Genomic DNA, 23,745 nt, shown 5'->3' with positions numbered 1-23,745 from the left:
GGTACTTGAAAATACACAGTGGATTTGCGTTTGTTGCAAAAACACAGCCCCTTCCTTGTGGACTTCTGAACTGGTCCGTGATGGAAAAAAGGTTTGGGACCACTGCTCTAAATCATTGCAGAAGTGGCACAAAATGCATTTTTAAACAACACACACACACACACACACACACACACACACACACACAAAAGTGCTATGCTGCACCAGCTTGCATGGTTCTGCGAAAATACCAAATCTTAGTCTAGCCCACCCCTGCGAAGATTTAGCCCGTGCCTCACGCCATACTTACTGCCCTATGTGTTTATGTGAGAAGACAGACAGTTTACTTAATCTATGTGAATGGATAGACATTTTTACTTGATTTGTATATGCAATGGACAAAGCTGTTTACATGATGGCATGAAAATGCAAGTGATGTACATAAGTGGATGGAGGCCGAAACTGTAGCGCATTAGGGCTGTTCGCCAAAGTTTCCAGATACTGTTTTGCCCATTCAGTGAACTCCCCTTTGGACTGGCAGGCTATTAACGCACTGACATGTCAGTGAAAAGTCGCTCCTGCAGCACACTGCCATTAATCACAGGTGATGTGATGAAGAACAGGTCTTGTAATCACATCTTTGCCCGAACATGCCTGTCATCAAACGTCCAAAAGGACGTGGCCCAACGAGTGTGAGGGTCCGCATTTCTAAGTGTCAGGTTCTTTGGCTGTGACGGCGAGGCGCTGCACTAGGCTCCTCTCAAGTTAATTAAGACGTCCGCATCAGGTGTTTGCTAAAATACCCTGGCTACAGCTCTGCTTGGGCTGATTTCCCTACTCGCCCACATGCACTCCTGACATATGACTACACGCACACACGCGTATGGTTGAGAAATCTTGTGACCACGTCCTAACATTCCTGCAGTGTGGACTCCGGCACACTGACAGCCAGTTATCAATCACCCTGCTTGGCTAAGAGTAAGCGTGCACTGGCCTGACATCGGCCTTCAATCAAAGCCATCAATCAATCAAGCATGTGGTGAAGATGGCCACCATCTATGTGTGTTTTATGCTACTGGCTCCACAGTGACATGATGACATCACCCTTGAATTCATTTGCTCACTTTTCATATTTAAACGACTGACTCATCTGAAGCAAACACGTGCGACACGGCCACACGTCTAGGCAGCATCAAAAACGGAAACGGCAACTGACTTTTCCCCAAATAAGTGTGACACACCATGTCAATAAAATGATAGAGTGTAGGAAGCAAAGGGAGAAAGTGGAGCACTGTGTAATTACCACCCAGCCACACAGAGGTCAACGCCAGCCAGCAGAGAATACCGGTGCATTGTGGGAGATCCCCAACAAGAGCAGCTAGGGAAGGTGAGTGGGCGCTTATGTTCTCTCATTCTGAACCTTCAAATAAAAACAGCTGATGAAGCATGTTAACATCATGTTGAAAACTGATTTGAGTATTGCATGCTTTGTTTTGTAAGAATTTAGAACTTGTAAACAAAATAGGGGCGACCCCCATATTGTCGTACTTTGGCACCAGCGGATTAATCTATTTGCAGATCCCCCAGATTTAGTTTACTTACTTTTTCATTACTCACCTTGGTTTGGGTCCATTAGTTGACTTCTTCACAGGAAATTGAAACGGGATAGACCGGCCTATATTGGGTATTTTGACAAATATTGGTATCAGCCTTTTTTCAAAATCTGACAGCTGATAAAAGGTAAAGCTAAAACCATTTTAATCTCAGGAAACTATTTAAATTTTCAGTTAACTATAAGAAATGCTACTGATCCTGGGAACCTTCTGAACCTTTTGTTTTTATTCAACATTAATATTAAGATTTAAGTTGTTTTTTATTTAGGAAAAAAAAACTAAACTAAAACAGAAACAAAAAAAAAAAAACAGAGCTGTTATTTACTTCTTTAAGTTTTCTTTAAGTTTTTAAGACATACTGATAACCTTGGGAGCTCCTTTAACATTTGTTTTAGACATTTAAAATGAAGTATATTGTCTAAGATTAAAAAAAAACTACAAAAAATGTTTAATAAGCATTAATCCTTTAAGACATTCCAACAATGTCAAGATTGGCATCTGTATTTATTTATTTATAATTTTTTTACCCCATTATACCCGCGAAAAACCCCAAACCCATCAACAAACAAACAAACCTGGTTTTAATATTAAGTCTTTTATTAAAATGATCTATTACTATAACAGAAATAAATATGTACAATAATAATACTATCATGTGCATTCTCAATATACATTGCTTCATTTGTGCTGAGATTTAAATGTTTAAATCAGAGAAACACATTTCATGAGGTCAAATCAATCAAAACAAATGTGGTTCTATTGATCTGCTCAGTCCGACATAATTAGTTGTGATGATTTTGTATTTTGGGGCAAGTGTGGCCAACGTGTAATGAAAATGGAATACTACATGTTAAATTGAACCCAGAGCAGTGAGCCAAATGCAAAATTAATGTGTATCAATAAATGTCGTTGGCTTTCTTGTTGGCTCTCCTGGTAATTTCTTAGCTATGTGGCGCAATAGAGCCAACTTAGAATGACTTGAAATGTATTCATAACACTTGAACTTTGCACATGTTGCAACTTTACAAGCACAAATTTCAATGTTTTTGGAGATTTTATGTGATTGATATATAGCACATAATTCTGAAGTGGAATTGAAGTGATTCATCTTTTTTTTAATGTTAAGCAAATAAAAAGTCAAATGCAGAAAATACATTCAAGTTTGTGATAGTAATGTCACAAAATGTGAACTAATACTTTTCCAATTTCTTCTCTTGCTAGCTAAAGTTTTATCATTTACATGCAGGTGTTGATTAAGAGTTGTTTTTCTAATTGGTCTGTGGCGAGCATGCCTGTCTCACAATTCAGATGTTAGGGGTTTGAATCCCATCTGCGGACTTGTTTTGTGTTAGGGTCACTGAAAACTATCCATACGTGTGAATGAGAGTGTGAATGTATGCAGAAAAACTCTTAGCAGGCTCAAGTTTCATAACGACAACACCTCTGTTTGATATGAAAAGACTTAAGTATTTCTTTTAAAAACTACACCTTTTTTCAAAATAAAAAGGCCACTGAATGTGTGTCAGCAACTGAAAAGTTGATGTGATTGCCATGCACATTACAACGAGTCACAGTGACGCTTATGGGAACAGAGTGGGAGGTCTGAGTATGAAATAAGATCTCAGATTCCTGGCAAGACTGAGATGACCATCAGCCAGAGCGCAAAGCGTGTTGATACGACCGCCAACGGGTTGGAGCGAAGGCGGCCGCCTTAAAAGAGAGTCCTCACTCAGGTGGGGCATTCCTCGCTCATTCCCCAGAAGGGATTTGACTTTGACTTTGGGGTTGCAAAAATAAAATAGCCAACATTTGGATGTGTGCGTGCGTGCGTATGTGTGTTATCAGTCAGAGGAGCCGTCAGACACTGGACAGCATAGTTGATGTGAAGATCTGCTGAAGTATTTGGGGGATCTGCTTGGTATCCATGGCAACAAATGATCTCCCAGCCGGAAGGGTTTTTTGGAGTCTGGCGCACAAGAAAGACACCAATTAAAAAAAAATAAAAAGTCAACACATGGATGCTAGTATTTGATTGGTAAATGGGTGAAGACAAAATGGCCCAATTCATCTTTCAGTCTTCTGTGTGGAAAACAAAGAAGAGGAAGTGCACACAGGGAACAACAATGGAGGACATCTTTCTTCTTGACATTTGGACAAAAAGTTTTGTTTTCTTCTGCCCATTCTCCAGCTATCAGTCAACACACTCGAGTGCATCAAGCTGCACCCTTTGGGACCCTAAGTGTGTTTGGCACGCCAACTTTTAACAGTGGAAGTGCCAACTTTATTTCTTATAGTGGAACTGCTAAGGTTGAATAAAGTCTTTGAAGCCCAAACACTGGTTTGAAAGCCTAACTTTTGTCCAGACCAGAAAAATAAACTACAGGCTTTACTTTCAAAACAGAGCAGTACCTTGAAACCCTATTTTCAAATTCCAAACCCGTTTTGCAACCCTAACCCAGTCTTGAAACCTTAATTTGAAAGCCAACTTTGACAGCCTAACCCTGGTTTTAAACCATCATTTCAAACCCTAACTTGAAACTCTACTTTGAAATCCAAACTCAGGTTTAAAACCCTAATTTGAAACCATAGGTGTTTTTGAAATTTGAGTACCTACTTGAAAAACTAACCCTTATTTGAAATCCTATGGAAATCCTACTAAACCCTAACTTAAAAACCTAATTTGAAACTCTACTTTTAAACTCTCATCCTGGCTTAAAAACCTCATTTGAAATTATAACTTAGTTAAAACCCTAATATGAAACCGTAAGCTATTTTTTTAAAACTTGGAACACTTAATTGACACCCTAACACTTGCTTGAAATCAGGCCCGGACTGGGCCATCTGGATGGGCGGGGCAATTCCCGGTGGACCATCCTATATTTTGGGCCGCGAATAGGCAGGCAGGAGCCCACATATTGTTTCAAAATTACGCAGGCAGTAGCCCACACATAATCAGTCCGTATCCACAACTTCTTATATTGACTGTCTCAACTGTCAATCAGCTGTAACTCCAAACACCCTGACAGGCTATTTATTATATATAGCACATACAAAGCCTCCGATTACTGTTACTCTCCAAGTTTGAGTCAGTCAGCTCAGTAGTGTGCACCAGAAGTGGTGAGAACACATTTCAAAATAAGAGTACTAACAGGAAGTGCAGTGTTAGCTGCCTTAATCTTGCTGGTTTAACTTCATTTGGCAAGTATGTCTTGTGAAGTGTAAAATGTCTTATCTCATTTATGTACATTTGCTTATTGGTTTCTTTTTGTCCTTTTCTTTTTTTGCCCATTTTATGTTCACATGTTTGTTCAAATAAACAAAGACTAAGACCCAATTTGAAACCCTAACATGAAGCCCAAATTTGAACGCTATATTGTATCCCTAACTTTAAATCCTAACTTGTAACCCTAATTAGAAATCTCACTTTTAAAGCCTTACACTGGCCCAAAAGCTTAATTTGAAATTCTAAACTTGAAACCACGATTTGGGGTAGGCCAGGTTATAGGTTCTAACTTTTAAGTTGTGTTAAAGTGGTTGAACTTTGACAAAGGGTTGTAGATGATTTCTCTATCAATGAGTGATTTGTAAACATTCCTTTTATTTTCCCATTGAAATTGCTTCCTGTTACCGTCGCTTCCCCCCCCGTCAGCATCCAGCAATTTACCCCTTCCTCACCTTTCGGCTTGATCGCCAAGGGACCCGATGAAAATGGCGAAGGCGTTGACCTGGGGGTCCGAGGTGAGGACCTGGGCGAAGCGCTCGGGCCGAATGCCGTAGCGCTCCAGGTTGGCGTCGCTCAGCACCACCACGAAGTGCTCGTCGGCCTCCTCCCGCGCCAGCTCCTTGATGCTGGCCGCCGTGCCCTCCAGCGTGTAGTCGCCGCTCATGCAGAACTGAGAGTGGGCGTGCATCGTCTAGAGCGGAAGGGAGGGAATAATGGGGGGGGAAGCATAGAAGATCAGAGCTAATAAATTCAGTGAGACTTTGACTCCACAAGTGTACAATTATTTTTTGTGATGACATTACAGAATATTACTAATGGCAAAAGAATAGCGTGTGACAAAACCATATGCAGTACAGTGGATAAGGACCAAGCCATGTGAGTAATTGATTGAACTGTACTTTGGCAGAAGTCAGTGAATACAAATGTAAAATGAACATTTTCATAACCACCTACTTAGGCTGTTAAATTATGGAAAAAATAATAATCACGATTATTTTGGCAATAATTGAAATCATGATTATACAAACAATTATCTTTTGGTACAAAACAAGAATATTTTTACACATTTAAAAACATTAAGACCAATTTTACCAAAAATAGAAACACTATAATTACGTAAGTTAATTTTTGGACCAAATAGAATTTATAATATGTATTTATTTATGTTGGCAAAAACTTGAAGTTGGAGTTCAGCAGGTGCACTTTACAGTAGGACGCTCATTTATTTTTTGGTACAAAGAAAGAAAATGTTTAAACGTAAAAAACAAACAAATATTAAGACAAATACAATTATTTGAAACACTGGATGAAACAAAATGTATTAAATTAGCTATTGTTAAAAAAAAAGTGCAAATGTATACATTTAAACGACTCAAAAATAGTATTAATAATCTTTTTTTATGATTTTGTAATTGTGTAGTATAACAATTGAAATGTAATTGAATTTCGACCACCTACCTTGAGAACTTTGAGTCTCTGCTTGTTGTTCTTGGGGACTTTGTCCACTCGGACCAGTTCGATGTCATAGCCGTCGCCCGAGTGACCCATTATGTCGTACTGTGGTCCACAAAAGAGCAACTAATCAGATTTATCAATGGTTAAAATCAAATGATTGTTATTTTGCAAGGTGCAACAGCGTCACATTGTCCAAATTCCCAAGCCAAGTTCAAGTGGGCTGTTCTGTCTTACGATGCCGACTAAAGTACTCCAGCCCCGTTAAATGTGTATGTTTTCCATATACTTGTCAGATTTCCAGCATAACTAGCTTATTTAAGTATCCAATATGAGATGTTATGATTAGGCTGTTACCAGACATGCCTGCTCATCTGCACAGTTGCCTTGCAGGAAAATGTGTTTTGTACATAAAAGTACATAAAATCAATAATGCATTCAAACTGATCACCAACATTAACTCAAGAGCACAATATAAAAAAAACAAAAAAACTTTAACCTGCAAACCAAAATATCTAAAATAATTTGTGCTGATTTTTTTTTTGCTGTGCACAAAGCGGGCATGCTCAGTGCAAACAAAACCCCTACACCACCGAGCGAATCCTCCCTGCGCACACTCTGCCAATAATGAGAGCGCCACTGCCCCCTAATGTAGTGGAGGTGCAATTGCATTTTATTCTAGGACAGTAAAAAACATCAAAATAAAAAAATAAAAAAAGCGTGTTCCCCGAGGTCAAACGCGCCTCCCTTGATGGAGCCTTGCGCCCCCCTGGGGGGTCCACCCCACTATTTAAGAAGCACTGTTCTAGATCAACCTTCTTCCAGTGACGTATCCCCTGTGAAATATTTTTTTCAAACACGCACCCCACAACCAAGCATCTCTGACTGGAATAAAAAAACAAAACAAAAACTTTCAACCGAGTGCTGTGCCATCATTGTCTGACATATTAAACTTTAGAATTCTATTTGTATTTATGTGGTCTCTTGAACAATTTGGAAATTAAAAGATATAACTTTAAAAAATAATTCATTTAATTATAAATATTTCTGCACATACAAATTATTATCAACATAAAGTGTCATCTTTTGGGATCATAGTAATGTGGTGTTGTAAAAACAAAATCAGTAACTAACTTAAATAAAGTTTTCAAGTGATTTACAGTTGATTCTTGGTGTCATATGACAAGTTGTGTCAAACCATTCTGGTATGGGGGGATGCTGGGTTTTTAGGACACTGAAATTGAATAGCCTACTGAATATTTAATTTATTTTATGAAATTATTATTATGATTTTTTAGAAATATTGACATATATACAGTAAATTCTGTAGCGTAAATTTGACTCTAGATAGGGACCAAAAAGACTACACTAGAAAAAGTAAAATAAAATATTTAAAATAAATAAATAAAATTCACTCAAGGCTTGAGGTTCAAACTCACGACCTTCAGCTTGGGAGACTGCCACACTACCACCTGAGCTATGCCCCTCCTACTGTTTGCTTTTCCCTAAGAGACAGTGCTGGACTGGCCATCTAGCATACAGGGCAGATGCCCCGTGGGCCGGTCTCTTTTGGGGCCGATGCAGTGGTTTTTAATTATTATTTCCCTCAATTCTACCCCCAGAGATTGGCCCACAATTGAGAGGGACCAGTCAGTTAATCCATTTCGAATATAGATAGCAAAGTGAAACATCATCAATGTTACATGTTACATGTTAGGCAAGAGTCAGTCAAAATGCCAGGGCTGATTTTTTTGTGCCAGTCCAGCCCTGCTAAGAGACCAAAGACATCGTTTTTCGCCTTGGGAGTTAGGAAGCTTCCACGCATTCATGGAATCAGCTGCAGCTGCAGCTGACATGAGTGATATACTAGCAGAAAGTAGGAGCTGTGTGACTCAGGGAATAGATCAGCTGTCTCCCAAGCTAAAGGTTGTGAGTTAATTCCTCAACCCTTGGGTGACTTTTATTTTTTAATTTTATTTTTCAATTATTTTACTCTCCTCCAAGTGTAAATATTACTCCTAAACTGAGTCTGGTCCCTATCTAAATAGAGTCAAATTTACAGAAGTGACTGTGTCCTTTTTAAATCTATTTTCAAATCTGACGTACCCCCATTTGAGAACCACTGTTCTAGATCATCCCTGAGGAATGCTCAAATGCAAACAGGATGTTAGATTATGACCGCCCTCACCTTGAACTTGTGCTCATAGCTTTCCAGAGCCTCCATGACCATACACACGGCCTCCATGGAGCGCTCCAGGCGCCCGTCCACGCCGTTGAAGCGGTACATACTTCCCGACACATCGGCTAGTACACGCAGACGTTTGGGCTTTTGCTGTGGCGTGCCGGGCTGTGAACACGTGACACACACGATGAAAAATGGAGTCAGTAACTACAACAAAACTATTACTAGTCATTGTTGGACAAGAAATATGCAAAGTTTGGCACTAAATGAGGCAGAAGAACAATGCATGACGGCATTACGGTTGTATAATTAGCGCAGGAATGATCCCGCAACGAAGTCTGCATGAGAGTAGAAGATGTGACGCCTGAGAAGAGCGCTGGGGTGTAATAATAATCTCACATTTACCACTGGAATGTACCGACTGACATATAAAGGTCAACTGTGGGGGGTGGCGGGCGGCATAATTGTGTGTGTGTTTTAAAGGTGTGGTGCAGTGGCTGAGAAAAACAAAAGAAAAAAAATGTTAACCTCAGGGTCCAGTTCTCCTCTGCGTTTATATATAGCCCTTTCGCCGGTGAGGCCGTCGATGATTTTTGCATCATCCAGTTCTCCCAGAGCTTGATTCTTCAGCCACTGGCGCTCCTTGGCTTTTGCCTGGAACACACATACAATCAGTCAATTTTTGCATTTAAAAATTGTCACGCCGGAAGGCCAAAACGCATCAGTCACAAAAAAACTCAACTGTCAAAACACCTTCACAATTAACATCAGTGAGAGGAGGTAACAACGTGCAAGTACTTGTTATTGTACTTCAAGGGGAAGTCAACCCAAACATTACCTTCAATATGTTCTATGCGCAACAATAAGTCTAAACATGGTGGCCATTTTGCCACTGGCTGTTGACTGAACATGACATTACAGTTGCTCAGGACTCCCTTCACGACTCACCTGTATTCTGAATTTGGTCACGTGATGTTCACAAGCTGAGCTGTGATTGGTTGTTAAGCAACTCTGGCAACAGCAAGTGGTCAAAATGGCCGCCCCGAGGTGGAGAAAATCTGGTGACTTGCCCTTAAAGCAAATATTCAGGTACAGGATCTGAGCTTTACATGAGTATTTATTTCTCTGACTACTTTTTACGTTTAAGTTATACATTTTAAAAATTATATATCCATTATATTTTTTCTAAACTCTGGGAATGATGATGGCACTGCATAAAAAAATGCTCAAGTAGATAAAGGGTAAGTCAGCTGACAACAGTAATAAAAAAAAATAAAAAAAAAGGCTGTGATTTATTGTGAAAGGCTTTTTTTTTATTTATTTTTTTTAAAGATGGGTTCCAAATTTTCAAAAAGAAACACACTGTAATTAGTAGCAAATAGACATATTTCTGGGCTGTTTCTTAAGAAAACTGTTTTTGTGATGCTACCACAGAAACATACCATTGACGGCCAAGAGGACAAAAGAAAGATAAATATAGAAGCAGAACTTGAACATTGGTCTTAGCAAAGAGTCAAAATGGATCTGTTTAGAAATGACTATTTTTCACGGGGAAAAAAAAAATCTTCTATACTGCTTATCCTCACCAGGGTCACAGGTGTGCTGGATCATTCAATGTGACCTCACAATCTCTCATGCAGGTGCTTATATGTAGCAAAGTCTCATGGCCATTGAAAGAATGAGGGGGCTTTCCTTAGAGCACACAATGCATTGCTGAACAGTTTCCAGGAATGTGTGTGTGTGTGTGTGTGTATTTGTGTGCTAAATCACTCAACAGGTATGATAAAAATAACATGACTTCATGGCATCACGCACGTGTAATCTCCCTCTTATTAACGACCCACAGTGACGAGGACAAACAATAAGCACTGTTACTCATGTTCAAAGCTGCTGCTTAACATGGTGGCAGACACCTGGATGGGAAAAAAAATACATTTAAAAAAAAATAAAAATCACACACGACATGAGGACAAAGAGCCGCACACCTGGATGGGAGAATAATAGAGCTAGCATGGGCGCTCTGTAATCATTCTTATGTGACACACACCTCTACACACATGCACTTATAAGTAGGCACATGGATCCTCAGCGACTCGCAAAACAAAATCAAAACAATGAAATGACATCATTATCTGAACGCTATACAGCAAATATGGCTGCTTTACGGTATTCATTTCAGTACTATGATATTTACGGTGGGGCAAAATGTATTTAGCCAGTTTCCCATAGACTTCCTTTTGGATTTTGGACAAATGCTTTTTACCCCACTGTATGTTAAGTATTTGTTATGTTTTGGCGACTTTGGTTCAAGGGGGTGTTGTCTTGGATGATGAATAAATTGTGTTATGATGTTTAAAGATCCCATACCACATTTTCCCCCAAAAAAATATTTGGTGTCCTTTTTATCGAGCTTGTAAGATAATTTAGGTTGCAAATGCCCAGGATGGCCTTTTTTGGGGTATTCTGTTCTTCTCCAATATGAATATGGAAAACAGCTTTCCTCTGATTGGTAGTTGGCGATATCTCGTCTTTTGATACATGGACATCGTGAATGATGAGCTGTACAAGCTTTGGTCTTTTGCTTCCCGTTATGTAGGGAAAACGGCCCTGCAGTCAACTCATAACTTTATCATACATTGTCCATACAAGTCAGGCAAAAATAAATAAATAAATAAATAGATGAATTGCAGTGCAGTTTGCTGCTAACTTTAACTTACATACACTTTCTAAGGGTGCTGCAGTGGTCGTGGTTAGCATATCTATTTCACAGGTCAGAGGTTGGTTTGCATCTTCGAATGATAGCTTACTACATTATATCTGCTAATGTTGGCTTACATAATCAGTGCAAGTCAAAAATTAACTCTTAGAGTTAGCTTACTGACTAAATTAGCCCATGAATGTTACAACCCATGTTGTCTGTTTTTTTTGTTTTTTTTTATGTTGAAGTGGCTTAGCAATGGTTTTCCAGGAATGTTCAATTCCTCCTCTGATGAGACACATTAGTATGTAAGAATAGCTAAATATGATTAGCAAACCTGCAAGGTGTCCAGGATAATGCGCAGGGACTGAACCTGTCTCCTGACAGCGCTGGAGAATCGCTCGTAGGTGGTGGCGTCATACTCACTCATATTGATCTCCTTCAGTCTGTGGAGAAACAATTTCATATTCATTAAATATTCTTTATAAATGGACATGTTTAAAAAAAGTTATCAGTTGCCTTACTGGATTAAACAAAGACGAAATAAATAAATGTGGAAAAACTGAAAACAATAATAATATAGTTGAGGAAAAAGGTATATACAGTAGTTTTAATACAAGGAAAAAACATTTTATAGGCAAAAATATTTCTTTTGAGTCATAAACTATGAGTAATAATAATAATAATAATATGTCATTGAACAGGTTACAATATCATTACAATATCAGTATTTGTTTTGCCACATTAGCACTTCTTTGAAAGCATCTGGTTTTTTTTTTCAGTAAATCTTCTGCTATGTCTACACCTGTGAACAAGTCAGGTGTGCTGTGTCTTATCTGTGTAATCCCGTCATAATACTTGTGCATTGCTCAGACTTCCGCACAATCCTCTTCAGGGGTCATTAAGTGTATTACCTACTTTGTGTTAGCATAACCTGGCGTGTACGTGAGTGTGTGTGTATTTGAAACAAGTGATGACAAGCAGACTGTGACTGCACAAAGATCCACAGATATGAAGACACTGTAACAAGCGCGTGTCACAGCTCGCCACTATGTACAGTATGTGTGTGTATGTGTCTATTGTGTGTGCTTATGTGAGGACAGATAGACGCAATAATTGTGTGAACACTGCGGACATGAACCACACTAACACACAAACACATTTACTCACTGAGACAATAAACCACAAGCATTCCAAGCAGGAAATGCCTCATGTCTCGACAGAATGCATTACGACACGGCAAAAAGGGCGGTTAAATTAAGGTCTTCATTTCAACGGTGTTTTGAGATTAACGTTACCAAAGCAGTTGGGAACCGCTCTTGGTATGACGCCATCCAGAGTGCAATAATAAACATACTGTTAGATTAATACCTTTCTGAAAGTGTCATTCAAAACTGACCTTATTACATAGACACCAAAATGACGCATCAGAGGTGTAATAGGAATTTATTTATTTCCCATCGCGATGTGATCACATAGCCTTGGGGCCCTATTTTTCTTTTTTTAATGTTTAAACATGAACTGTTTTACTGCCACGCCTTATCAAATTTAAAAAAAATAAAATAAAATAAATAAAAAATAAAAAAATAAACAGTGCCAGCCGATTACGAGCATTTTAACTCATTTTTCAAGGCAAACAGAATATTGTGTCCTTTTACGACATATACAAGGAGCACATCACATGAAAGGTCGCATTCCATTCTGTTATTACAAAAAAGTACATTTCTACCTTAGTCCCTTCTTTTTATTAATCGGCATTTGAAAATAGGTAATTTGAGTGACATTGAGCAAAGACTAAAAAGGAGAATGTAAACTTGTTGTGAAAAGATGTTTTCTCCACAACAGTGACTTTGACACTAATATTTTTTGTTTAGTAACGCTCTGTGAATTAGGTTAAATGTGATGAAGACTGATCATTCACGTCCTCCCTGAAAACATTCTATTTCATCAGATTTGTCAGGTCTCAATGTAATTCCATACACCGGCAGCCCATTGAAAAGTGATACAATGCTGCCATCTGCTGGACATAGTTTGTGGGTGTTTTTGATTCCACAACCCATTGACCGGGCAGCACGCTGCCATTGCACTGCCCATTGATTTAAAAAAAAAGAAAAAAAAGTAGTTGATGTCATTTAATGTCTATGGCAGCATACATCGTGATTTTACTAACTGTTATTAAACGTTTTTGGCGGTCTAAGAGTGAATAGGGATAAACTTATTTTTACACTTGTACAACTATTATGAACATTAAAATGTTACTTTAAAAAAATAGCCTGGATAGTTAAAGGCTTTACTATGGTCACAGTTTTACCATGGACAAATCACTTTTTATTTTCTCTGAGAAAAAATTGTTTGGAAATTCAAATAAATCCAACATCCAACTTTACAGCTGCACCGCAAAGCCACAAACGAGGGAAAACCCCTCTTTGATGAGATGTAATCACTCTGCGGTTAATAACAGAGTCGATATTGAGCATCTTGGAACTTCTGAGCTAATGTGCGCTCGTGTCTGAATGGAAGCTCTCAACTATGATGACACTTGTTTACTACTCATCCCGCAATCTTTTCGAGTAGCAACTGTTGTCCGGCCACATCCCATCGAGCCCACAGAGAGAGAAGCATGACACTGAACGCTGCTTCCTCCTCACATTCCTCGCGTGTGTGTGTACCGCGGCTGCTGCTATTTATTCCACATTCCTCAGCTTATATTTAACACGGTAAAGAGAGTGAATGACTAGTTCCGCTTAAAGTGGAGACATTTAAAACAAACAACAGCCACAAGAATAAGGTGGAGTTGCTGACACTAAATAGGAAAACAATCTACGAGTCTCGGAGACTTGTGCTTTTATTCCCAGTGGAGAGGTTAAATTCCGGTCAAGTTCAAATGTTTCAATGCTACTTTCACTAACGAGCCGTAACCTATAAAATAAATGTCTATGAATTAACTTGTCTCATTAGTATATAATGCATTTTAAGAGAAACTTCATTAGCGTGATTTGACTGCGGGCATGCCGAGATGGGGACTCAGAAAACCAGTTCCACCCCACCCCCCACTAAAACCAGTCAGTACTGGGTCCCAAACAAAACAAAACTGCACCTTTCAAAGTGCCCTTTTATTGTGGGCAGTCTAAGGCAAACCTGTGCACCAATCATGGTGTCTAATCATCATCTTGATATGGCACACCTATGAGGGGGGATGGATTATCTCGGCAAAGCAGAAGTGCTCACTATAACAGATTTAGACTGGTTTGTGAACACTATTTGAGAGAAATTGTGATATTGTAAAGTTTTAGATCTTTTGTTTATCGCATAAAAGACGGAAGCAAAAGGAAAGTGTTGCATTTATATTTTTGTGAGTGTATTGACAGATGATGGAGGCCACTGAGCGCATTGGAACCTTCAGCAGAAATTTTCTTCTCTTCTTTTTGTTCCTTGAGATGATCCTGTCTCAGAGGTCTATAGATAATTCCTTGACTCCATGCTTGGTTTGTGCTCTGACATGCATTGTCACCTGTGGGACCTTATATAGACAGGTATGTGACATGCCATTCTAAATCATGTCCAATCAACTGCTACATGTGGATTCCAATTAAGATGTAAGTGCATGACTAAGGTCATGCAAGGGTTATGCTTACTGTAACTAGGGTCATGTAAGGGTTATGTTTGCTGTCATGACTAGGGTCATGCAAAGGTTATGTTTGGGTCATGACCGTGAGGTCAAGTGTCTGTTTTGAACTGAAGTAATCGGCATCTAGTTTCAACTGGTTATACGCTATGTGATGTCAGAAGCTATGTGGTGTCAGGAATCTTTAATCTATTTATCTAGTCAACAGCCAATCAGATCGATTCACTGTCTATATTATCGGATATCGGATTATTACCTCTGTTCCTCTGTGCAACTCTACCGCCCAAGGTAGCTTAGCTTCTCGTGATTCTTGATACATTCTCGTTGTTTCTCATCTAGTCAAATTTGTTCTATGCCTCGATGTGATGCGAATAAAGAGTTAAAATCTTATTAGTGTCTGAGTTTTTGGGATCTAATTCCAGAGCCTAAAAGTAAGAACCTCTCAAGGATGATCAATGGGAACATGATGCACCTGAGCTCAATTTTGAGATTGTAAACTGAAAATCCTTGTGATTGCTTAGTTTTTTATTTTTTAATAAAATTGCAAAATTGAAAAAAATAAAAACACTTTCAAATTGTCATTATGGGGTGTTATATGTGGAATTTTGACGAGAAAAAAATGAATTTATTCCATTTTGGAATACTTTGTGGATGCACTTGAGGTATTGCTGTTTTGGGTAGTAACAGAGTGCAAATGGGCTCAGTTGTTGACTGTTAAATGACAATAGAATTTATGATCTAATTACACACACTACAGCTATTGTTTCAGCCAGCAAAACAAGTAGTTGTAGGGTTTGGGAGTAACTGGCAACTACTGGCATGTCATGAAAAATTTCAGCTGCCGTTGCAAGTTCGTGTAAACAGGGATTCATTTGATATTTTGCCCTGTATGAGAAAGTCAGAAGACGCAGTTGAAAAATAAACATTACATTTTGGTGCCCTTCCAAATAAAAACTTGGACCGTTTATACTCATATGAACTGATTAATGTCTAACATGAAAAGGGGATGGATGGCTGAGACTTGGCATGCATATCAACACAGGCACTATAATAAAAGCGTGTGTGTCTGTTTGTGCGCATACGCTCAATCATTTCAGCATACCTAAGCCTGTTTTTGCTTGCGCGCCTAAACCACTACAGGCAGTTTAAAACGGGAAGATCATAGCTTGGTTGATGTTTAACCTGAAGCTGAGTAAACAAAGGATTGTGTTGTTGGGCGTGGGAATGAATAAATAAGAAAAACTCAATTTGCATCTATTTGTGAAGAGACCGATTATTAGCAGTGACACAATTTTTCCAGAACGATGGAAAGGAAATGGGAAAAAGTTGGAAAATGGATAAAACAGAGTGAAACAGAAGAAGAGATTCACACAAGGAGTGCATGAAGGCAGTCGCTATGTGTCACTATAATCGGAGGGAGGAAACTGGAGGGTTGAAAGGATGGGGGGCTAAAAGAGAGGAAAAGGGAACAAAACTGAGAGAACAGAGACAGCCTTCATGGTTGAAACTGCTGAAAAAGGCGTCCTCTCTGCTGCCTACACACACAAACGGGGGAGGTGGGATTTCACCCATTCGTAAGGAGATGAAGGTTAGCACGATATCCATCTAACCGCAAATTCTACATGTATTGTTACACATCACTATAAACTTGAAACTTTTCTACACATTATGAAAGCAGTATTAGAAACATTTTAATTGAAAATCAGTAGGAGCGGCAAGGCCTTTGGTAAGGGTGGCAGTTGCCACTAGGGATGTAACGATAACGGCAATATCGTACCATCGCAATGTTAAAATTGTCACAATATTGCCGTCATCATGTCACGATATTAAAAGAAAGCAGCACATCTGTTAAAAGGCGAGCTTGTAGTCCATTTGTGCAGTTCTAGCTCCCTCTGGTGGGTAGTTTATTAGTGCAGTTTAATTTTGATTAGGCATGTTTTGGCCACTGTGGTTGTTGTCACCCCTATACATTTGTCACACCAGCAAATACTTTTCAACATCTACATCAAAACAAACAAACAAACAAACAAACAAACAAACAAACAAACACAAACATTACTTTTGGCCCGCTCCACCTGAATATAACAGTGTGAACTACATAGACCACTTTGCGCCGCTGAGCCAGTGACAATGACATGACCAAGCCTAATTTTCCATCACTACTGTTATTATGTACATAAACACAATATTGATTTTTTTTCTCCTAATATGAGGGTTTTTTTTTGTATTTATTTATTTTGTATTATCGTGAGTACAGAGAGTCATTGAGTTACGTCGACTTTAGGGCGCCCATGCTTCGTCCATAGCACCTCCTATTTCATTAATTTCGCACAATAATCACACAATTTAAAGTAGTGTTGTTGTTACCTCCAACAAGGACGAGCAGGTCGGCTCGCCATCAGGCGCGTCACGTTTCCGTGTTTAAGCTTGAATTAGGTCCAATCTGCCATCCGTCAGCAATGAATGGAAACACGAAATATTGGTTCCGGCTCTTCCAGGTCGCGCAAATATGTTTGTTTGTTTTTTAATTATTGTACAAAGTATTTTGATGTAAATATTGACTTTAATGGTGTAGGAATGATTGTTAATATAAGTTATCATACATTTGCTGCAATGAAGAATTGCTAATGCTTGCAATGAAGAATGCTTTGCCTTGCTCCAAACTCACATTCACATAGCCTAGCTATATGTTATCTTAACAGAAGATGAGTCAAGAAGCTCAAGAACCAGAACATCTAACACAGCAGAATGGTTAGAGCCAGTCTGCTGAGGCCGCCTGTTTTCTGTTAAGAAATGATTGCAAACTTGACCACACATACTCAGCAATCTTCCACTCACATAGACAAACAAGTACACTGTGTTCCAACTATGTTTTGCCTTTGCATTATTAGGGTTGGAACACCAATGTAACTAGGGGCGTGAAAACCAAATAAAAACAGAGGGTGAGGAGGGGATTTTTTTCAGAGCGCAGAAGTGGATTGTATCAGTCAGTTCCTCTCCTCTCTAATCGCGAGCTTTGAACAGGGTGTCTTCTCTCCTTTTTGTGTCGTGTTTAATTAATGTCAAACAGGTAAACCTGACAAATGGTGAAATCCGACTTAAGTCGAAATTCGTGTTACATCTCCAGTGTAGGAACGGAACTCTGCCATAACCCGCCAATATCGTAATAGTTATTGTATCGTGATGTTCGCATCGTGATATTTATTGTACCGTGATGTTTGGATTTTGTTACATCCCTAGTTGCCGCCCTCTAAAACAAGAAAACAGTGAAGTAAAACTACCGTTATTTAAAAGGCAGGACCCACCTGTCTTTGAAAGCTTTTTCGGCCATTTCTCGCGCAGCTCTGCGGACTTCCTCAGGGACGGCGTCCTTCTCTGCCTGGGAAACCTGGAACACCTTGTGTCCTGCATCCAAGCGATATGGGCCCCCTTTCCCACCCAGCCCCGCAGTGTCTCGACCTCCTACAGGGAAACGTCACAAAAGAGCTTTTAGAGCTTTTAACACTTTAAAAGCACCTCAAGGTCACAATCAATAAGCACTTGGCTTTTAACTAAATTTCCTTCATGAATTTGGGGTGGCACATTGGTGCTTGTGGTCAGGATGTCTCACAGTTAGACGCTCTGGGTTTCAATTTCAGCACATTTTTGCATTTTGTATTTCTGCTTGCATGGGTTTTCTCAGGGTACTCCAGTTGTGTCTGCATGATAGGTCCATTGAATAATATAAATTGCCCATAGGGGTGAATTTGAGTGTGAGTGTTTGTCTAATATGTGCCTCACAATTGGCTGTCAACCAGTGCAGAGTGTACCTCGCCTAATGGTTTAAATCAGCTGCAACAGGCTCACCTGCAGTGCTAATGACAAAATTTTTTATACTGTACTGTGATTCACTGATTTTTTTTTTTTAATATTAATATTTTGTATATATATCACCATTTGTATATGTTGAACATAATGCTGTTAAATGAGTTTGATGTATCAGCGTTGTGTTATCTGTGTTTTTGTCACCTGTGCCACCTGCCCACTGGTTTCCGCCTACATGGGGTGCGTTGTTAGCATCAACCTTGCCGTGTTTGGGGGCAGAGACATCCAAGCCGCTGTCTCTCTGGACAGTAATCTGAAAAAAAGAAAACAGCAAATACTGCTGAATCAAAAGTCCAGTCTTATAAAATATCACATATCCTAACCCAACAAAAAAGCAAACAACAAAATAACCGTGTCCTGTAAGTGCAAGAACTCATTTTATACATTTGCTTTACCCGCAAATATCTATTCACTCAAAATTATTTTTGAGGTACTATACTATGTCCTGTATATCATTCCAAAGCTGCAAAAATTATTAGGCCTACTCACATTACAGTATTGGACCCAAAGAAAGCCCAACTAAGCCATGTCTGCCATCTAGTGGTGAATGGTGATATTACAACTTAAAACTACAGTCTACCAGTGCGTGTCCGCAGTTTGGATTTGGATCCGTGGATTTGCATATTCACACATCACCCCTACCCCACTTTTTGTAATCAGTATTTTTTTCAGTTTGTATTTTTCCATTTTTTTTTCCTCCCTGTTTAAAAAATAGTATTTTAAACCCCATTTTCCACGTTTTTTTGTTTAGTTTTTTTTTTTGTGGAAAAACATATTGAATGTTCATCAGCGTTATGTTTTATTTTTTTTTTAAGTTTGTAAAATATACATATACATATATATATATATATATATATATATATATATATATATATATATATATATATATATATATATATATATATCACCTCAAAAATGTTTTTTTTTTTTTTTAAATCAAGAGTTGCCGATTCTTGGTCTAATTCAATAAAATAAATGATGTGTTTAAGTGTTGTGTTGTGTTGTGTAAGCTTGCTAGCCTAGCCCTGGTATTGTGTAATTCCCTCACACACAGGCATCATGTGAGTTATTATCTTGACTGTTTTTGCTGTGCTTGTCATGATACGCGACTTATCATGACATAGCAGCTACCTACTATCGCTTTCAAAATGCCGCGCCTTTACCTCTACCCTGTGAGACAGTATCAACACTGTATCAGCGAAGCTCGCTATATTTAGCACAGATTAGCTGGGTCAGTCGGTATGTATCAGAATGAGATTATGCAGAGGAGATTGTAAGAACAGGTTTGTCTCATTGTCCTTCATTTCTCATTGCACTATTGCACCTTTGGATATCCATCATTACCATTGAGGCAATCCTACTACGAATTTTTGTACAGTATTAATTTGAATGGGATACAGTGGCAATTTCGCACAATAATTCATGCAGTTCTCCTTCCAAATATTGTGATTAATAAAAAGCTGACTATGAATGGAACTGTGGCGCAATTAGTTTAAATTGAAAAATCATTGACTGTGAGACTGAACAAAGCTCAATTTACATGACATTAAAAAAAAAAAAAAAAAAAAAAAAAAAACTAAACTAAATCGCTGCCTCACCATGTTTTTTTTTTTTTTTTCTCATGTTATGCACTCAGACCGGGATGTTCCCCTCTCAGCAGGTGTCATATATGCATCATCTCCATCATATGATCTGTCTGCTGCCATGCCCATGTACAGCATGTGAGTGATGCGTGAACATGAGCTTTGCTGCACACATGCCTGCCTTGATGCACAGGAATGCTTTGCAGCAGGCTCGACGTCGTGATTATGATCACCTGACACACAAACACACTCACATTTCCCTGCCAGATCATCAGGCTTGCCTCCATCCACCAGCCCCACCCGTCAAGACTCGAGTCGGGTTCTTCCATTTGAGGGGGTCCCATGCGGCGCCAATGGGCTTATGGGAAAGAGGTGACTAATGCTATACTTTTGGGTTTAGGGGACGCATGCGTCATTGGAACGGTTATGTCACATCGTTGCACGTGAGGTCACATGTCTTTGTTTAGCACAACCATCCCTTCCTCTTAATGGTGAAAATAGCACATAACGATTAGATTTACATATCTGTAAAAGAATGGAAGAATTGCTGACTGAATTCCATCGCATTTACAAGTGCAATTTCCTGACAGTTTGATCCTGGAACAGTTTCTATTATTTACAGCATTCAACACCAGCATCCATCCCATCATGGATTTCCCAAGATTGAAAGTAACTGAGAGTGTTAGCCTGTCTCCAAAAATGAAACATTTTCGTAGCAGAGCGATGTGGAAACAAGTAGTCTGGTATGGAGGTGAGGGATGTAAACAGTGTGGTGAAAAGTATATAGAGGTTCTATGTATGTTCACATACAGTACAGCCAATGTTGTTTGTCCGGAGCAAACAGCGAGCACAGCGGCTCTCTTGTCTGTAGTAGACGTGGTGCCCCCATCAAAGAAGAAGTGGCTATTGAGGAATCTATACGTGTGTGCCTGTTTGTACTCCTACTACATTTAGTTTACCTTGGGGGCACTTTGGTTTCAATGAGGGATCAATATTCTCTTATTATAAACTGATAATATAGAACCAAGCTTTTTTTCTTGCTTATCTACTATTTCGATTTCTTTACAGTCCATTGAGGCATCAAGCTGTGCTAATCATAAGGTACCGGTACTAGCTCTTTTTCATGTTTTATTTTGATATCTACAGCAGCCCATTCAGACATCTGACTTTGTTATTCATCAGGGACATTGCTTAATTTTTGCTAGCTTCCTATTTTCATTTCTAGAGCAACCCTTTTAGGCATTCAACATTATTTATTGAGTAATTAATTTTGTTTATGTTTACTGCCTTTTTTAAATACAGCAGTCCGTTTACCTTTAGGCATCAAATGTTGTTATTCAGGTATTTTGCGTTGACTCGCTATTTTGATTTCTACCTGTTCAGGAATCAAGTATTCCTACTCCTTCAGTACTTTATTTTGTTCATGTTTACCTCCTATTTTGATATTTACAGCAACCTATGTATGCAGCATCAAACTTCATTATGCCTCAGCTACTTCACTTTGTTCGTAGTTTACTTCGTTGATTCGAACAGCATCCATTTAAGCATCAAACTTCCTGATTTCTCAGGTGCTTTGCTTTGTTCTTGTTTACTTCCTATTTATTTCTATTTCAACAGCCATCTTTTTAGGCCTCACGTTGTCTACTCTTCGGATTCTTCGCTTTGTTCATGTTTACTTCTTATTTTGATTTATACAGCAGTTTAGGTATCAGACTGCTATTTTAAAGCTGGTTTCTTTTTTTTCTTGTTTACAGTACAGCTGACCACCGCATATTCTTTGCTCAGCACCCACAAATTCACATATTCGCATTTTGTTTTCTTTATTTCCCCCCTCATATTAAAAGAAATAAAATAAAATATTTTTTGGCTTTTTGGCGGGGTCTCCCCTACTCATTTTTTCCCCAAAGATTTAATAATCTCGCTTCCCACATTTACATTATGTGTCAATTATTTAAAAAAAAAAAAAAAAAAATACAAATAAAAATAGGGTTTCCCCCAAAAAAACTTGCTCAGCCCGGTGGTCGGGGGCATACGGTCAAAATTTCGCCTGCGATAATCTTTGTCGGGGGTTGGGGGAGCAGATGATGACTACATGCCCGAAACATATATCAATATATCATGTTCATTGAAGTAGGGGTTAGGGGTGGCGAAAAACATCCGGCGGACCGGCGATTACTATTCATCGTTCAGTTCCAAATGAATATTTTGGTTTAGTGGGGGTTGGGGCAAGATAAGCCTGGTGGGCCGCCATGCAAATAAAACGATGGGGGAAAGCCTGAATAATTTTCATCAATCACAGCCCGGCCCGGTCCTTCTCATTGACTGTATTGCCTATTTTGACCTCTTCAGCAGCCTATTAAGGTATCATACAAGATGGCAGCATTCAAATGCATTATGCCATTTGGATGCCTGTTACATTTCCTTGCCAGTTGGCACCTCATCCCCTATAAATCTGCTGATATATGACACAGCTATGTACATACATAATCGTAGATATTTCCACATTTGCACGTCTGGTTAGATACTTTACTGGCGGTACAGTATACCTGAGTTTCCTGCACAATGACAAAGTTGAGTCTAATCACTAAATATAACCATCGCAGAATAACTATGTTCGAAACAATCATGCCCATCTGTGCTCAGATGTTCAGACAGTGTTGCGTGCATGTGGAAGTCGACATTATCTGAAGAATGTGTCTGTCTGTGCTCTGCAATGTGGGCGCCGAAACAATGCCGCCTCAGTCTGCAGATCAATATAGCAAGGGTCATCGCTCTTGCATCATCACCACAAAGCCCTCCCATTCATTCACGCCATCAAGCCTGCCAGCTCATGAATTCTGGGGGCAGGAAACAATCCAAAACAGGAATGTTTCCAGTGGATCTACTCTGACTAGGAATCTTCTCTCAGAGCTAAATATAGCGGGCTCATTCGCAAAGTAGCACTGCCATCTAGTGGTATCAAGTGACATGCAGGGTATCTGCTGTTATGAGAGTAGCCCAAAATTGTGCCCTAGTTTCTTAGTTTAGAATAATATCCATCCATCCATCCATTTTCTTGGCCGCTTATTCCTCACAAGGGTCGCGGGGGGTGCTGGCGCCTATCTCAGCTGGCTCTGGGCAGTAGGCGGGGGACACCCTGGACTGGTTGCCAGCCAATCACAGGGCACACAGAGACGAACAACCATCCACACTCACACGCACACCTAGGGACAAGTCGGAGCGCCCAATTAACCTGCCATTTGGAATTTTGGGAGGAGACCGGAGTACAGTTTAGAATAATATGATAAGTTAAAAAAAATAAAATAATAAAATAACAGTCCTCCAAATAATTAAGAGAGTACTTTGTGATTTTTTTTCACAATTCCTGGAAAAATATATTTAGCACAAGGTCATACTATTGAGTTATTTTGTTTAATTGTTACTTTGAAAGGTTTTGACTGTTTGCTGTCATTTAGTTTGTGTTGATCTTTTTTCGTTGTTGATAGGGGGCAGATAGCACAAGTTTTACTTCTTTCTGTTCCGTTTT

At 39.1% G+C, this 23,745-nt stretch overlaps 1 protein-coding gene across 2 annotated transcripts in view; it reads right to left on the bottom strand.

Annotated features, from left to right (window-relative positions):
- Nucleotides 1–2,191: 2,191 nt before the first annotated feature.
- Nucleotides 2,192–23,745, bottom strand: part of vwa8 (von Willebrand factor A domain containing 8) — a 64,983-nt gene continuing 43,429 nt past the window's right edge. For both annotated transcript variants that reach the window (XM_077537074.1, XM_077537075.1), the window contains exons 38-45: nt 18,781–18,889; nt 18,078–18,234; nt 11,485–11,593; nt 8,978–9,103; nt 8,456–8,614; nt 6,274–6,372; nt 5,268–5,506; nt 2,192–3,558 (exon numbers count right to left, since the gene is read on the bottom strand). In XM_077537074.1, coding sequence (XP_077393200.1) covers nt 3,450–3,558; nt 5,268–5,506; nt 6,274–6,372; nt 8,456–8,614; nt 8,978–9,103; nt 11,485–11,593; nt 18,078–18,234; nt 18,781–18,889 — 1,107 coding nt within the window. In that variant the 3' untranslated portion in view covers nt 2,192–3,449. The remainder of the gene's footprint in view (nt 3,559–5,267; nt 5,507–6,273; nt 6,373–8,455; nt 8,615–8,977; nt 9,104–11,484; nt 11,594–18,077; nt 18,235–18,780; nt 18,890–23,745) is intronic.

Source organism: Festucalex cinctus, chromosome 11 (genome assembly GCF_051991245.1).
Source record: "Festucalex cinctus isolate MCC-2025b chromosome 11, RoL_Fcin_1.0, whole genome shotgun sequence".
Classification (NCBI taxonomy): Eukaryota; Metazoa; Chordata; class Actinopteri; order Syngnathiformes; family Syngnathidae; genus Festucalex; species Festucalex cinctus.
This window is presented reverse-complemented; position numbering and strand designations above follow the sequence as displayed.